The 17,727-nt window shown below is 37.4% G+C and overlaps 1 protein-coding gene across 1 annotated transcript in view; it reads left to right on the top strand.

Moving 5' to 3' along the window:
• Positions 1-17,727, top strand: part of CYB5R4 (cytochrome b5 reductase 4) — a 108,593-nt gene that overhangs the window by 40,433 nt on the left and 50,433 nt on the right. Inside the window, 1 exon segment of the mRNA XM_017867631.1 lies at positions 10,471-10,552. Coding sequence (XP_017723120.1) covers positions 10,471-10,552 — 82 coding nt within the window.

The following is a 17,727-nucleotide window of genomic DNA, read 5'->3' on the forward strand; positions in this document are numbered from 1 at the left end:
TGTATTGGCTTGGATTTTGAAGTGTGGGAAGATGCTCACAAGTAGCGGCTGTTCATTTAATTTGCCCTTTGAGTTGTTAAAATTTTGGAGATACTTCAAATCTGTGTCTAGGGGTCTTAATTGTTTGCTGCCTCCTTTGTTGGTAATGTTTATTCAGTCTTGATTAGTTTTGATAATGATTGGCTTATGGGAGGTAGTGACAATTGGAAGAAGGAACATTGGGATTTGCTGCTAACTTGCTGAATCACTTTAAACAAGTAACTTAGCTTCTTTTCTTTTAGTCCTTTGTCACCTAGGGATTGCTGTATATTCAGCCTACTGCTCTATAGTGCATTTGCATGTCATGTAGAAAGTTAGCTGAGGATGATTAATGAATAGAAACTTATTTTTCCTAGCACGATGGCAGATATTCTGAATAGGTTATCTCAAAAGATATTTAAATTAGTCACTTTTCCCCTTATATTTACTAAAAACTAGCATTAGCTCTTAGACTATTTATAAGTTATACAGAATGTTGATGACTGTCAGTTTGCTGAACTGTTATTCTGAGACAATAGTCTTTAGAAAGATGGAAATTTGCCTGTCTCATATATGCTTTATTTTATATTTTAATGATGATTAACCATGTTGTAATGTTGGATTTTTATCATTCAAGACAAGATGAATCAGGTTGGGTTATATTACAGCTGTTTTTTTGATAAAATATAATTTAATTTCTGTTCTTCCTATTTTCTCATCCATTTTAGGATTTGGTTTTTGACCATGTTGCCAGAAATAGAATTTGTTTTATATAGTTGACCTTTGAACAATAGAGGGATTAGGGGTGCCAACACCCTCACTCTACCACACAGTAGAAAATTCATGTATAAGTTTTGACTTCCCAAAAATTTAACTACTAACAGCCTACTATTGACCAGAAGCTCTACTTACAACATAGTCAATTAACATATATATGTATTTTATATGCCTTATATACTATATTCTTACAATAAAGTGAGCTAGAGAAAAGAAAATGCTATTAAGAAAATCATAAGGAAGAGAAAATACATTTACTATTCCTTAAGTAGAAGTGGATCATCATAAAGGTCTTCATCCTCATCTTCATCTTGAGTAGGCTGAGGAAGAGGAGGAGAAATAGGGAGGGTTGGTCTTTCTGTCGAAGTGTCAAAGGTAGAAGAAAACCCATATATAAATGGACTCGGTTGCAGTTCAAACCTGTGTTGTTCAAGGGCCCATTGTGTTTGAGAGCACTTAGGTGCATTTGCTTAAATGGCAGAATCTCATTTGCTGTTAACGTTCTTCCTGGGTTGGAGAAGAGTCATGTTTACATATTGGTCATGACAGCATTCTCTTTGGAAGGTTTTTATTGCTGTTTTGAAGCAAGTTCCCATTGTCATTTGGTATTTGCTTTCTGTCTGTCTGCCTGCCTGCTGTCTATCTGTATATCTATGAGACAGAGTCTCGCTCTGTCCCCGCCAGGCTGGAGTGCAGTGGCATGATCTCGGATCGCTGCAACCTGCGCCTCCCAGGTTCAAGCAGTTCTCGTGTCTCGGCCTCCCGAGTAGCTGAGATTACAGGAGTGTGCCACCACGCCTGACTAATTTTTGTATTTTTAGTAGAGATGGGGTTTCGCCATGTTGACCAGGCTGGTCTTGAACTCTTGGCCTCAAGTACTCTGCCTGCCTCAGCTGCCCAAAGTGCTGCGATTATAGGTGTGAGCCACCGTGCCTGGCCTGGTTTTTATTATCTCGCAATGCAAGCCAAATAGAAAGGTTTAGGAACATTTGCCTAAAAACTTATCTGCTATACTTTTCCCTTGAATCCGCCTTGTAACCTCCTAATGTTGAATGTACTGTGCCACAAGAAGAATTTCCAATAAAGTCTAGTCTTATTTCTGTTCCTGAGTGTTATGAGGTTATGTAGACCTTATTTAAGGAAAGCTTGTTTTGGAGAATTCACAGGAAGTACTATATTGTTAAGTTTTCTAGTATTTAAAACAATATTTACTAGATTGCTAGATTCAAAACAATTAGATTGCATTCTTCTTGGCTTTGATAAGACCAGTGATGTTTAATTATTTATGACTTGCTCACCACAGAAGTAAACTAGCAATTGTAGTGACGCTTGCATTTTTCAATATGAGAATTTACTTGTGTCAGTATTTTAGCTGCACAAATAGTAAGTAATTTCCTTATTGTCCTATTTCTGTTTTTATCCCACTACTGACCTCTTATCTTGGATTTCCAAATACCTAATAGGCAATTCGATGCCCTGTACTTCAACTCCTTATGCCCTCAAATAATATCAAGTCATTTTCTTTCTTCTTTTTCCTTGTGTTTCCTGTTTCTTGTAATAGGGACTTGAAGCCCCTGAGAAATCTTTTTCATCTCTCCTTGTGCCCCAGTATCCGATCACTGGCCAAATCCTATGATCTGTCTTTAAACATTACACTTTTTTCTCCCTTCCCACTGCCTTGGTTCACCCTCTGTAGCCCTATTATTTTAATACTGTCTTGATATCTTTACCTTCAGTACCGATTTAGGTAACATGACAGTTAGATTAGATTTCTTAAAGACAATCGTCTTAGCACCTTGCTCTGCAACTGTCAGTGGCTCACCACTGACAGGGAAGTAAATTTACACTCGTTAGCCTGGCATTTGAGGTCCTAAAAGAATATATCAGGATAAATATTCCCAACATGCGTCTTGTTTTGCACCCTTCCCTGCCTCTGATAATCTATCATTCTATTCTCTATGTCAATGACATCAAATTTTGTAGCTCCTATGAGTGAGAACATGCAGTATTTGTCTTTCTGTGTCTGTGTATTTCACTTAATGTAATGATCTCTAGTTCCTTTCATGTTTCTGCTAGTGACATAATTTCATTATTTTTTATGGCCAAATAGTATTCCATTGTATGCATATGTTATAACATATTTTCTTTATTTATACATTCCTTGTTTGTGGACACTTAGGTGGATTCCATATCTTTGCTATTGTGAATGGTGCGGCAATAAACATGCAAATGCAAGTATCTCTGATGTAATTATTTATTTTACTTTGATAGATACCCAGTAGTGGGATTGCTGGATTACATGATAGTTCTATTAATATTTTAGTTTTTTGAGAAATCTCCATGCTGTTTCCCATAATGGTTGTACTAATTTACATTCCCAACAAGAGTGTGTGAGTTCCCTTTTCTTTACATCCTTACCAGCATCTATTATTTCTTGTGTGTTTTCTTTTTTTTTTTTTTTTTTTTTAGTAATAACCATTCTAACTGGGATAGGATGATATCTAATTATGGTTTTGATTTGCACATCCCTGATAATCAGTGATATTGAGCATTTTTTCATATACTCATCAGCTACTTGTCATCTTTTGAGAATTGTCTATTTGTGTTCTTTGCCCACTTTTTAATGGGATTACTTTTTTTTATGGTTGAGTTCCTTATATATTCTGGATATCAGTCCTTATTAGATAAATAGATTGCAGATATTTTCTCCCATTCAACATGTTGTCTCTTCACTCTCTTGATTGTTTCCTTTGCTGTGTAGAAACTTTTAAGTTTAATATAGTTAACATTTGTCTATTTTTGTGTTAGTCGTCTGTGCTTTTGAGGTCTTAACCATAAAATTTTTGCTCAGACCAATGTCATGAAGTTTTTTTTCAGTGTTTTCTTCTAGTGATTTTATAGTTTCAGGTCTTATATTTAAGTCTTTAATCCGTTTTGAGTTGATTTTTTAATATGGTGAGAGATTGGAGTTCATCTTCATTCTTCTGCATATGGATATCCAATTTTCCCAGCACCATTTATTGAAGAGGGTGTCCTTTCCTCTGTATATTCTTGACATCATTGTTGAAAATCAGCTGGCTATAAATATGTGGATTTATTTCTGGGTTCTCTGTTCCGTTCTGTTGGTTTGTGTGTCTACTTTCATACCAATACTATGCTGTTTTGGTTACCATAGCCTTGGAATATATTTTGAAATCAGGTAATATGATGTCTCTATTTTTATTCTCTTTGCTCAGGATTGCTTTGGCTATTCTAGTGGGTTTTTGGTTCCTTATGAATTTTAGGATTGTTTTCTCTATTTCTGTGAAAAATAACAGTGGTATTTTGATAACGATTGTATTGATTCTTTATATTGCTTTGGGCTGTATGTTCCTTCTGATTGTTACTAAGTCTTCTGATCCATGAGCATAGTATATCTTTCCATTTGTGTCCTCTACTTTCTTTCGCCTGTGTTCTGTAGTTTTACTTGTAGAGATCTTTCATCTCTTTGGTTAAATTTATCTATAGCTTGCTTTCTTTCTTTTTTTGTAGCTATGGCTAATGGGATTGTCTTCTTGATTTCTTTTTCAGCTATTTTATTATTGGCGTATAGAAATACTGCTGAGTTTTGTATGTTGATTTTGTGTCTTACAACTTTACTGAATTTGTTTATCAGCTCTAAGTTATTTGGTGGAGTCTTTTGGTTTTTCTAAATACAAAATAATATTTGTTAAAAGGGACAGTTTGACTTTCTCTTTTCCAATTTGGATGCTTTTTATTTCTTTCTCTTGCATTGCTCTGGCTAGAACTTCCAGTACTATATTAAATAGGGGTAGTGAAAGTGGGCATCCTGTCTTGTTCCAGTTCTTAGTGAAAAGGCTTTTCACTTCTCCCAGTGCAATATGTTGTTAGCTGTGGGTTTGTCATATATGGCCTTTTATTATTTTGAGATATATTCCTTCTATGTCTAGTTTGTTGAGAGTTTTTATCATGTCGGAATGTTGAACTTTATCACATTTTTTTTGTGTTATTGAAATGATCATACAGTTTTTGTTTTTCATTCTGTTGATGTGATGTGTCACATTTACTAGTTTGTGTATGTTAAACCATCCCTGCCTCCTTGGGATAAATTCCACTTCACCATGTTGTATTATATTTTCGATGTGCTGTCGAATTCATTTGGCTAGTGTTTTCTTGACATTTTTCCATTTATGTTTATCAGTGATACTGTAGTTTTTGTGGGTTTTGTTGTTGTTGTTGTTGTTGTTGTTGTTTTTGTACACTTACTTGGTTTTGGTGTCAGGGTAGTGCTGGCCTTGTAGAATAAATTAAGGTGAATTCCCTTCTATTCAATTTTTTGGAATAATTTGAGGAGGATTGGGATTTACTCTTCTTTCTACATTGGGTAAAATTTTACAGTGAATCCATCTAGTCCTTTGTTGTTGTTGTTGTTGTTGTTGTTTTTGGGAGATTTTTTATTACTGATTCAATCTTGCTACTGGTTATTGATCTGTTCATGTTTTCTATTTCTTCCTGATTCAATCTTGATAGGTTGTATGTTTCCAGGAATTTATCCATTTTCTCTAGGTTTTCCAGTTTGTTAATGTATAGTTGCTCATAATAGTCTCTGATGATCCTTTGTATTTCTTTGGTATCAGTTGTGTTGTCTCCTTTTCATTTCTGATTTTGTGTACTTAGGTCTTCTCTTTTTTTGGTTATTCTAGCTAGTGGTGTATCAGTTTTGTTTTGTCTTTTCAAAATCAACTTTTGTTTTATTGATCCTTTGTATCTTTTTTTAAAAATCTATTTCATATAGTCCTGCTCTGACAGTTATTATTCCTTTTATTCTGCTAATTTTGCCTTTGGTTTCTTCTTGCTTTTCTAGTTCCTCGAGGTCCATCGTTAGATTGTTTATTTGAAATCTGTCAGCTTTTTTGGAGTAGGCATTTATTGCTACTTCCTCTTAGATACTGCTTTTGCTGTATTTCCCTAGGTTTTGGTATGCTGCATTTCCATTTTCATTTCTTTCAAGAAATTTTTTTTGTTTCCATCTTAATTCCTTCTTTGACTGAATGGTGATTCAGGAGCATGTTGTTTAATTTCCATGTATTTGTATGGTTTTGAAAGTTCCTGTTAGTATTTATTTATTTTACTGGGGTCTGAAAATATACTCGAGAGGATTTCAGTGCTTAAAAATATGTTGAGACTTGTTTTGTAGCCTAACATATATCTGTCATGGACAATGTTACATGTGCCGATGAAAAAAAAATGTGTATTCTGCAATCGCTGGATAAATGTTTTATAAATGTCTGCTAGGTCCATTGGTCTGAAATCCAGTTTAAATCCAATGTTTGTTGATTTTTCTCTCTAGATGATCCGTCTAATGCTGAGAGTGGGATTTTGGACTCCCCCACTATTATTGTATTGGAGTTTATCTCTCTCTTTAGATCAAATAATAATTTGCTTTTGAATGTGTTTTGTATATCATTTGTTTTGTTTTGTTTTGAGACAGAATCTCACCCTGTTGCTCAGGCTGGAGTGCGGTGGTACAGTCTCATCTCGCTGCAACCTTTTTGTCTCCTGGGTTCAAGCGATTCTCCTGCCTCAGCCACCCAAGTAGGTGGGACTACAGGCATGTGTCTCCACGCCTGGCTAATTTTTTGTATTTTTAGTAGAAAGGGGGTTTCACCATGTTGGCCAGGCTGGTCTCGAACTCTTGACCTCAGGTGATCCTCTGCCTCTGCCTCCCAAAGTGCTGAGCCACCGCACCTGGCCCTTTTTCAGTTTTTTAAAATTTGCTTTCATATGGGAGAAATTTTTCCTGTAGATATATCTGTGATGTTGGTGGGGTAGGACACTTTGGCTTTGATCCTGGGTGTGTGCAGTAGTGTAGTCTCTATGATTTCTTCAGGTGTAAACAGCGTCAATGATGACTGTGACTTCCTTAGTGTCTTAGGGTACACTTATTGGTGGAGGCGGCGATGAAGTTTTGCTGGTTACTAGGACACCGCAGGTAAGTTACTCTTTGGGCCCCAGTGGTGGGAGCAGTGGGCTAAGCGTGTCTGTCCTTCGGCCCCAGGATGGCATATGCTGGCACCAGGGTTACTACATCAAGGCAAGCTGATTCTTGGACCTCTTGGTGGCCTAGTTGGATCCCAGTAGTGGCAACAGTGGGTGAGTTCTTGGGCCCCTGGGCAGGTGGTGTGGCATGGGTGATGACAGTGGCAGTGGCAGGATGACCTCTGGGTCCCAGGTGGTACATGCTTATGTTGGTGGAGGCTGTTATGGGCTGTGCAGGCCAGTCTCTAACCCTTCAGATGGCATGTGCAAGGAGGTGCTAGCTGTGGCGGTAGCAGCCAGGTTGGTATGTCCAACCTCAGGCCCCTGGGAAGAGTGTTCAGGTGCCAGTGTGTTGGACTGGGCTGGGCAACCTCCTGGCCCTCAAACTGTGCTGTGACATAGGCAGAGACGGGTGAGGCCAGCCATGGTAGGCATGGTAGGCAGGAGCAATTCCCAGGCTACCAGTGGAATGCTCAGGTGGAGGGAGACAGCAATTGTGGTGATACCCTGCCCCTGGGCAGAGTGGTGATGCCTTTAGTGGTAGGCAGCCTAGGCCAGTGGATGGGGAGTGAATGTACCACCTGTTCTTCAGCCCTGGTGACTTGCTCTTGCCTCAGCCCATGCTTTATATTCCTCTGGATATATATCCAGTAATGGGATTGCTGGGTCAAATGATAATTCTGTTTTTAGCTCTGCCTGCAGTAGCTGGCAGTTCCTTGAACCTAAACTCCTGGGGCAGCAGCCATGCTTCTTTTGCACTTCAGTTTGGGTGCGGCTGGGTTCTAGTACGGTGTGCAGTTTATTGGGGCTAGGGCTCTGAAATGACCGTTTACTGTAGCTGCTTAGGTCTCAGGGAGCTTGTGAGACCCAGTGCAAGCTTCCTCCCTGGAGCAGTGCCATCACACAATCTCCTAGCAGCTCTCTCCTTTGGTGTCAGGGCCTGCAAGGGTCAAAGGGTTCTTCTGTGGCTAGGACTGCAGGAGTCCATGGTGGGAATGTGGACTGCTAAAGTTCTCCAATCTGAGTCTCTCTCAGCTCCCAGCTGATCCCAGCCCCGTAGGTTGCCTCACTTCCTTTTCATTTCTTGCTTTAGGTAACTCCTGTCACTTTACTGTTGAATTTCAGTGTTCTCTCTTGGATGATGTATTCAGAATGTGATTATCAATTCATTATCTTGGTTATTCATGGAGGCAAGTATGAAACACCTGTAGTCAACTGTCTTCTTTCTATACTTCACATACTTACTATTTTAGTGTATGCTTATTTACTCTGGAATATACCATAAAGATTCCAGTATCAGTATTTTTTGGCTATTTTAGTGATTATATAGTATTGTATTGAACAGCATTATGTATTGATTTTCCTTTGCCGGTCTTTTACAATTGGGCATTTAGATTGTTTCCAATATTTTGCTAATTTAAGTAGTGCTGTGATGAGTATCCTGGTACCTACATCTTTATATACATGCAAATATTTTCTCAGGTAAATTCCTAAATATCTGAGTGAATTCTGCTCCCACCACTGGGGCCCAAAGACTAACCTACCTGGGGTCCTAGTAACCAGCAAAACTTCATTGCAGCCTCCACCAATAATTGTACCCTAAGACACTACGGAAGTCACAGTCATCCTTGATGCTCTTTACACCTGAAGAAATCATATAGAGACTACACTAATGCACACACCCAGGATCAAAGCCAAAGTGTCCTACCCCACCAACAAAATAGCTGCAGATTTTTAAGTCCTTTTTTTTCAGACAGGGTCTTGCTTTTTTGCCCAGGCTGGAATGGGGTGGCATGATCAGCTTACTGCAACCTCGAACTCCTGGGCTCAAGCGATCCTCTCACCTCAGCATCCCAAAATGCTGGGATTACAGGAGTGAGCCACCCCACCTTAAAATTATTCCTGGCCTATTTTAAGACTTTTAAGGCATATTGAGAAGGTGCCTTGCAGAAAGGTTGTTTACATATAATTTCCGCCAGTGGCATCTGACAACAAATACCATCACTTGTTTTCCTGGAAGCAGTAGAGTCACTTTGTTTATTTTCAAGAAAATACTTATTAAATATCTGAGTCTGAATAATCAGTTTGTTTACTAGTAGTTCTTATAAATGGCCCTTCATTTTTTGTTCTTTTTTTTTTTTAACTTTTATTTTCGGTTCAGGGGTACGTGTGCAGGTTTGTTATATATGTAAACTCGTGTCATGGGGATTTGTTGTGCAGATTATTTCATCATCCAGGTACTAAGCCTGGTACCTGATAGTTATTTTTTCTGCTTCTCTCCCTCCTCCCAACCTCCATCCTTAAGTAGTGTCTGTTGTTCATTTCTTTGTGTTCAGGAGTTCTCATCATTCAGCTCCCACTTATAAGTGAGAACATGTAGTATTTGGTTTTCTGTTTCCCTGTTAGTTTACTAAGGGTAATGGCCTCCAGCTCCATCCACATTCCTGCCAAAGATATAATCTTGTTCTTTTTTATAGCTGCATAGTATTACCTGGTGTATATGTACCACGTTTTCTTTATTCAGTCCGTCGTTTATGGGCATTTAGGTTGATTCCACGTCTTTGCTATTGTGAATAGTGCTGTAGTGAACAGTCGTGTGCTTGTGTCTTTATGGTAGAATGCTTCATATTCCTCTGGATATATACCCAGTAATGGGATTGCTGGGTCGAATGGTAATTCTGTTTTTAGCTCTTTGAGGAATCACCGTATCACTTTCCATGATAGTTGAAATAATTTACAGTCTCACCAACAGTGTATAAATGTCCCCTTTTCTCTGCAACCTTGCCAGCATCTGTTATTTTTTGACTTTTTATTAATAGCCATTCTAACTGGCATGGGATTGTATCTCATTGTGGTTTTGATTTGCGTTTCTCTAATGATTGGTAATATTGAGCTTTTTTCACTGCTGGTTGACTGCATGTATGTCTTCTTCGTTTTTAAATTTAAGTTCTGAGGTATATGTGCAGGATGTGCAGGTTTGTTATATAGGTAAACATGTGCCAAATGGCCTTTCATGAAAAAAGTCCAGTTCCGTTTGCAAATCAAACAATCGTCTAAGTGTTTCTTCACAGGGAAACCATCATACTTTATAACACTAATCTTTTTGAGAATTTCCCACTTTGTCACACAAAATATAATAAAAATATGTACCCAGGGGTCAAAATTTAACTAATAATTTTTCTACTTCATGAAGGATATTCTTAAGTATTCTTAATCATGCTCCCTCCACTGTCCATGGTGGTGAAGAAGATAATAGTTACTAGTACTGTTTGGACCCACTACCTTGATTAATACAAGATACTAGCAGTTTTGCCTACCATTGCTTTTATTGCTCTGATGCTGAAAAAACGTGAGTAACTTTTTATTAGTATTATCATGAAACAAATTGAGACCTCATGGAGACCTGAAAGGGTGTCAGGAACTTCCAAAGGTCCCAACACTTTGAGAATACTGTTCTAAACAATCCCTATCTGTGCAGCCTTTCTTTCACTCCCTGGTTGACTAATTGAATATGCTTCTTAGTTTTCAGGTGTGTGTTGAGAGTGATTTCAGAAAGTTTAGTTTTGCCCATACTAAAATGAGAGCATCCTGTGGAGTTAGTCATGTTTCTTTTCCATCATTTGTTTTCCATACCAGGTTCATCGTTGGGTCAATTATGAATCCATGCTGAAAGAATGCCTCGTTGGCAGAATGGCAATTAAACCTGCTGTTCTGAAAGGTAAGTGGTGCTGGTGCTAAACCAGCATAGAAGTGTGGTACACGTGTTTTTTTTTTTAATTTGGATTTAAACAACTCTGTGCGTGCAAATCACTATGGTTTTGTCATTTTCATTGTCCTCCTGGTCTAGCCACTCCAAAGGTTTTCCTTCATTTCCTCTCTAGAATCATATAGTGACTTTCCTTTAAAAGTTCGACTGTTTGTTAGAGAAAGTTCAGTGTGAGGAGTACAACACTTAGGGTTGATTTTTAGATTAGTTTTTTAGAATTTAATTTTTTGAATAATATAGTAACATGATTCAAAAATTAAAAAATATAAAAAGTTAGACAGTGAAATTTTCCCTTCCAGCTTTTTCTCCCATTTGCCATGAACCTTCCGACTCTGCCCCCTCACTATAGATAACCCCTGTTCTTACTTCAAACTTCTTCTAAAGTATAACCAATTTCTTCCCCCTAGCTCTGAGATGAGACTCTATAATCTGGGTGATGTTTGAGGTCATCTCTTTACTTAATAAGACTCTCTCAGAAGATCACCTTTTGAAAATTTTAGACATGGAATTGTAGTAGCAGGAATACTTTAATAACCCTTTTCTGTGAAGGAATGATAGTTGTTACTTTTGAGTAACTCCTTACTTTTTTACTAAAATTAGGAATAAATTTCAGCCAGAGTCTTTCACTACTTCATTTAGCGAGTTTTGTAATTCAAGGCTTTATTGACACAGACTTTGATTGGCAGTATGGAAATATTACAGTCATTAAGAAATATTTATAATAATGAAGGTGAAGTATTATTTTAATAGTATCTTAAATACCCTTCATCTGTAGGCAAGGATTGGTCATCAGTCTCTGCTGTCTTAAGACTTAACGATAGAGACCATTAGATGGGGTAACTGTGTAATTGTCCAAACTAAGACAATTTTAGTAATTATGCTGGAACAATAGTGGATAAACTTACGACTCTGGCAAATCGGGGTATGTGTTCACCCTACAATTAGAACTCCTAGATTAAATGGGAACAGAGGATGGATGAAAACAAAGGATGAAGTGGGAATCAACGCTGAAAAGAGACTGTTCCTAACCGGGGGGTTGTTGGGGGAAATGGTGGATATATTGAAGAGCAATTTTACACATGGGGTCTTAAACCCAAAGCTTGAAACAGTTTTTTAAATGAGGTGACCTGCCATCCCCCCCAAAGCAGGGAATCCTGACTTTTTTTGGGCGTCTCACAGTTGGACAGCTCTGGGAAGTTAGTTTTCAGTTCATCTGATGGTTTCTAGTCTGGCAATGGTAAAACGCCTGGGTATCTAGGAAGAAATCAGAAAAGCTAACAGACTCAGAATATAAAATATAATACACTTGTGTTGTTATCAAGCAAATAACGAGTTGTGTTTATCATAATCCTTTGTTTAAAAAGTATTATGGTAGGCTGGGCAAGGTGGCTCATGCCTGTAATTCCAGCACTTTGGGAAGCTGAGGCCGGTGGATCACCTGAGGTCAGGAGTTCGAGACTAGCCTGGCCAACATGGTGAAACCCCATCTGTACTAAAAATACAAAAAAATTAGCTGGGCGTGGTGGCAGGAGCCTGTAATCCCAGCTACTCAGGAGGCTGAGGCACAAGAATCACTTGACCCGGGTGGTGAAGGTTGCAGTGAGCCGAGATGGCGCCACTGCACTCCAGCTTGGGTGACAGAGTGAGACTCTGTCTCAATTTAAAAAATAAAATAAAATAAAAAGTATTATGGTTTGTATTATTATTTAAAAAGATGTATTAATAATGAACGAAAGGAGAAATTTTGCTTGAAAAGGTCAACTTCAATTATTGATAATTTATATATGTGGAACACTTCATTCTCTGGTAAAGATGAAAATGAGTGTTCACTCTTTGCCCTTTTCTTTGGCTGTTATTGTAGCTATTTGTCACATGTGGCTATTGAGCATTAGATATATGACTGTTGCAAATTCAGATATGCTGTAGATAAAGGACACACTGTATTTCAAGACAATATGAAAAAAAGAATGTAAAATATCTCATAATTTTTACTTGCTTACATGTTAAAATGATAATCTGGATATAGTGAGTTAAATAAAAATATTTAACCTTTTTTTTTTTTTTTTTTTTTTTTTTTTTTATTTGTTAATCTGGTTGTTAGAAAATTAAAATTGTCTTGGTGGCTTGCATTATATTTTTTTGAACAGTTGTCTAGACCGGTACTTTAAAAAATCAATATGCCATATTTTTTAAGTGGTTATATTTTTCAGTGGTATAGTGCAGTCTCAGGAATGTTTCTTCATAATTTCTCATTGCTTTATTGTAGTTTCTAATATTTTGTGTTTTTAGGTTTCATGTCCTCTCTGTCTGGCGGTTAATAACTATAATGCACTTAGAACCATACATTAATAGAATATTTATGTAAGAGGGATTTAGAGCAGTTTAAAAGTGAAGATACTGAGGCTTGTAGGTATTGTATCTTACTAAGGACTACAGAGTTATTTAATTGAAAAAGCCCACTGAAACCATGGATAAACAAACTTTTTGTAAGGCAGAGAGTTGCCTCATTAAATGTTACCTGATTTTTTTGTAATGTATTTTCTTTTAGTATGTGCCAGTTGTTTTTCACTGGGGTTGATTTTGCTCTTCGAGGGGACATCTGGCAATGTCTGGAGACATTTTGGTTTTTAGAACGAAAGTAAATGCTACTGGCATTCTAAGTGATAGCGGTCAGAGATGCTGCTAGACATCCTATGTTGCACAAGACAGATTACCACAACAAAGGATTTTCTGGCCTAAAATGTTAATAGTGTTGAAGTAGAGAAACCATCTTATATGCATTAGTTTTTTATTATTAAAAATGACAGTATTAGTGGCACATACGTGTTAAGCTGGTATGCACACATCGGACAGCTCTTTGGTTCCTCCTAGGCAAACTCTGGTGCCTGTAGGGCTGAGGATGGAGATAGACACCAGGACTCATAGTGGGCTGAGACACTACTTTCAGAGATTTCTTTTACTGTCACAGCATTGTGAGCAAGGACGAGACAAATATTGAATGGGCTGTCTGCCAGTTGGAAGTTCAGCTTTTGTAAAGTCAGTCAAAGTTCTTTCTTCTAGGAGCCTCAGTTTCCTCATTGGTAAAATGGGGACAATTTAGGTAGACAAAGCACAAGCTCAGAGACTGATAGGGGAGAAGTAAGACAGTTACTGGTGGAGAGAGGGAGGCTGGGAGTCATTCTGAAGTGGGCTTTACTGGACAGACATGTTTGCTATCTCAGCCTGGCTGCCTTAATTTGCTCCTTCTGCTATAGAGTCCGTTGTCTGGGTAATTCTTGCCAGAAAGATTTAAGGGAAAGGTAATTAAGAATGAGAGGTAGAGGTAAGAAGTCACTGGTTAGGGTGCAGATACAGACCTAAATAGAAAGTGTGTTTTGCTGTAGTGGTGTGACTGACTGATGTTTTGTTTGTGTTAGCAGTTGTTTTGTTTTCATAGAAAGAGGAATTTTGAACATGTGTATATTCATGTGCAGGTGATTCCAAATAAGAAAGGAATCGTAATCCCTCCGATGATAGGACAGGAATGGAAAATAACTGACAAATTGGAGAATTGATAAAAAAATGACAAGTGAAGCCAACTTGGGGAGAAATATGAACTCCTAAAAATACAGCGTATGCTGTGATTAAATAATAACGGAGGAGAAACTGATCCGAGGAAAATTAATACTCTGGTATTTTAAAGCTTTTGAATCCTTGGATTTTTCAGAATATGTGGGTTTGAACTATTAAATCTTCATTTTAATTCTGCTAGTGAGCTAGAAGTTAGAGAGATGCACAAAATTGAAAGGTGATTCAGAAGGTGATTACAAAGATGAACAGAAGAAAGTAAGGTAAAGATAGTTTAAAGCTGCAGAAATTATTAAGTTTTATAGGATTTGAGAAATAAGTATGACTTCTGAATCAAAAACAAGAATTAGGCCTGGCCAGGTGCGGTGGCTCATGCCTGTAATCTCAGCACTTTGGGAAGCCAAGGAAGGAGGATTGCTTGAGCCCAAGAGTTTGAGACTAGCTTGGACAATATAGTGAGACTCTGTCTCTACAAAAATTAAAAAATAATAATGTTTAATTTTTAAAAAAGAATAAGGCCTAAGTTGTGTTACGAAGAGTTGTGTTTAGAGATATGGAGGAATTTCTAGAGGAAAAATGGTTATTAAAATGGTTATTAAACACATTATACAGAACCAAGAAGTCTTCTGGCGAGGCTAAGCAGGTAAGGGAATATAGAACAGTAAATTTAGGACTTTGTGAATAAGATCCCTGGCAACAAGACTGAGCTTGTATCTGATGGTGACATAATACCACCTTTTTGGAATAAGGAAGGGAGATGAGGAATATAGCTACAAGATAATTGTAAAACATTCAATTAATGCTCAGCATTTTTTTTCCCCTGGAATGCTTTTCTTTAGGGACTCCTGACAAATGCCTACACATTTTCAAAACTTAGCTAAAATACTACTTCTTCTATGGAGTCCTTTCAAATTTCTTCCAGTAGAAACATTCTTCTTCTGTGCTTCTTCAATAACACCTTCTGTATACCTCTTTTACAGCACTTGCCACATGCAATCTTAAAAAGAGCATATCATCCGGGCACGGTGGCTCATGCCTGTAATCCCAGCACTTTGGGATACCAAGGCAGGTGAATCGCTTGAGTTCAGGAGTTCAAGACCAGCCTGGACTACATAGCAAAACCCTGTCTCTACAAAAATAGAAATAAAATAAAATAAAAGCCAGGCCTAGTGGTGCATGCCTGTGGTCCCAGCTGCTCAGAAGGCTGAGGCAGGAGGATTGCTTGAGCCCAGGAGGCAGAGGTTGCAGTGAGCTGAGATAGCACCACTGCATTCCAGCCTGGGTGACAGAGAGAGGCCCTGTCTCAAAAAAAAAAAAACTATCAACTTTATTTTTAATTCCGTTTATTGTGTTTTTTGTATACGTATTGCACTCAGATGATTCAAGAAGAAGCACCCTTATCATAGTTCTACCTCCCACCTACTGTTTTTCTCTCCCATGCACACACCAAAGACATGTTTTTGTTGTTGTTTTGTCTTTCCAAATTATCTTTATGTATTATAAGCAGACTGAATATATTTTCTTATTTTCTAACTTTTATCAATATCCCTATTAAGGTGATCAATAGATGTTTATTAAAGAATGAACATACTGGTAAAAGAAAGATCTTCCTGCTAGATTTTTCTTTATTCCAGGGTATCCTCCTGTGCCTCTGCTCAGCAGAGGTAAACTAGACTTGGGTCATAATTAAAGATCCTTACCAAGGAAGAGCTGAGTGCTATTAGATCACAACACCAGCCTTCTAAATGACTTTGACCTCTCCGGAAATAAAGATGCTTATCAGAGTAAAGCAGTTTAACCAGCATTATGAGAAGATACAAATTTGATTGGCCATGGAGCCAACTAAATGATGGAATTAGTTACCAAGAGAAAACATCAGATTTCTTTTCAGAGAGGAAAGTATATCCTGTGACTAAAATGATTCAGATGTAAATATGCTTAAGATTGTAAAATAGTCTCCTCCATTTCTATAACTCAGTTTTGAAAAGAGTTGTAAAACAGACTAGGAGAATTTTAAACGTAACCCAGATTCTTTAAGTGGAAGTTATCTTTCTGCTAGTACTTCTTGTATTAAAAAAAGACTCGGGGAAAAAAAAAAACTACTAATTTAGCAGAATCCGGAAAGTTCTGACAAATCCAAATCTGTTCATATCAGGCAAGAAGTAATCATATGAGATAATATTTTCTTCTTAGAAACGAATTACCTGGGACAATTTTTCAAAATCTGTGAACCTCTTAGATAAAAACTACTTGTTTTACATGACAAATGAGGTTTATTAAACTGTTGACCTTATTGTACACTGAAAATAGATATATGTTCTGTGAATTTCTAAGATAAAACAAATAATCACAACTGCAACAGCAAAAACAGATAAAACTGAGCAGATGAAAGTACATGACCAAGCAGTGACATCAGTGATCCTTTGCAAACTGTAATGGCCAGATTTGTATTTAGCAGTTGATAAACAAAACTCATTTTGAAGTATAGTTTAAATGGTTTTTAGGCCTGCTATCTTTTTAGGAAATACTAACTCCTGGATTGCAAAGAAAAATAGGACAGTGTTTCAGGGGAGACAAATCTAATTTTGGCTTTTTTGCTGGAGTGGTGGATTTCATTCAAGTCCTTTGACCCCTGATTTTCAGCCTTTATTAGTAGATCAGGTGATAATTTGCTGTATGTTGTTAAAATTCCTTTCAGCTGTAAAATTATTTTGGTAAAATGAGGAAAAGGAAAAGGATGGTCATTTGGCTTCCTTAATGATTGTTATTTTGGGATGGATGAGTGAAGTGGGGTTAATTATGGAATTTCTGGTGATTAAATATTGGAACATAAAAAATTTGAAAGCTTTGATGTTAAATATGTTAGTTTCTTTTTGTATAAAACAAGGTGATGTCAGCTTAAGAAATGATGTCTTTCAATTTGACTATTTGAATATTTTTTGTTACCCTAACCCATTTTTAAAAAAATTTTGACAACTTGCTGAGGTGTTTATTTTGACCATAATGGTATAGCACTTGCAGTTATTAGAATATAACATAGCTGCATCCATGTCCCTACAAAGGATGCAAACTCATCCTTTTTTATGGCTGCATAATATTCCATGGTGTATATGTGCCACATTTTCTTAATCCAGTCTGTCACTGATGGACATTTGGGTTGATTCCAAGTCTTTGCTATTGTGAATAGTGCTGCAATAAACATACGTGTGCATGTGTCTTTATAGCAGCATGATTTATAATCCTTTGGGTATATACCCAGTAGTGGGATGGCTGGGTCATATGGTACATCTAGTTCTAGATCCTTGAGGAATTGCCATACTGTTTTCCATAATGGTTGAACTAGTTTACAATCCCACCAACAGTGTAAAAGTGTTCCTATTTGTCCACATCCTCTCCAACACCTGTTGTTTCCTGACTTTTAATGATTGCCATTCTAACTGGTGTGAGATGGTATCTCATTGTGGTTTGATTTGCATTTCTCTGATGGCCAGTGATGATGAGCATTTTTTCATGTGTCTGTTGGCTGTATGAATGCAGCTGGAAACCATCATTCTGTTCAT

This window comes from Rhinopithecus bieti, unplaced genomic scaffold, assembly GCF_001698545.2.
Source record: "Rhinopithecus bieti isolate Rb0 unplaced genomic scaffold, ASM169854v2 scaffold_4552, whole genome shotgun sequence".
NCBI classification, from domain to species: domain Eukaryota; kingdom Metazoa; phylum Chordata; class Mammalia; order Primates; family Cercopithecidae; genus Rhinopithecus; species Rhinopithecus bieti.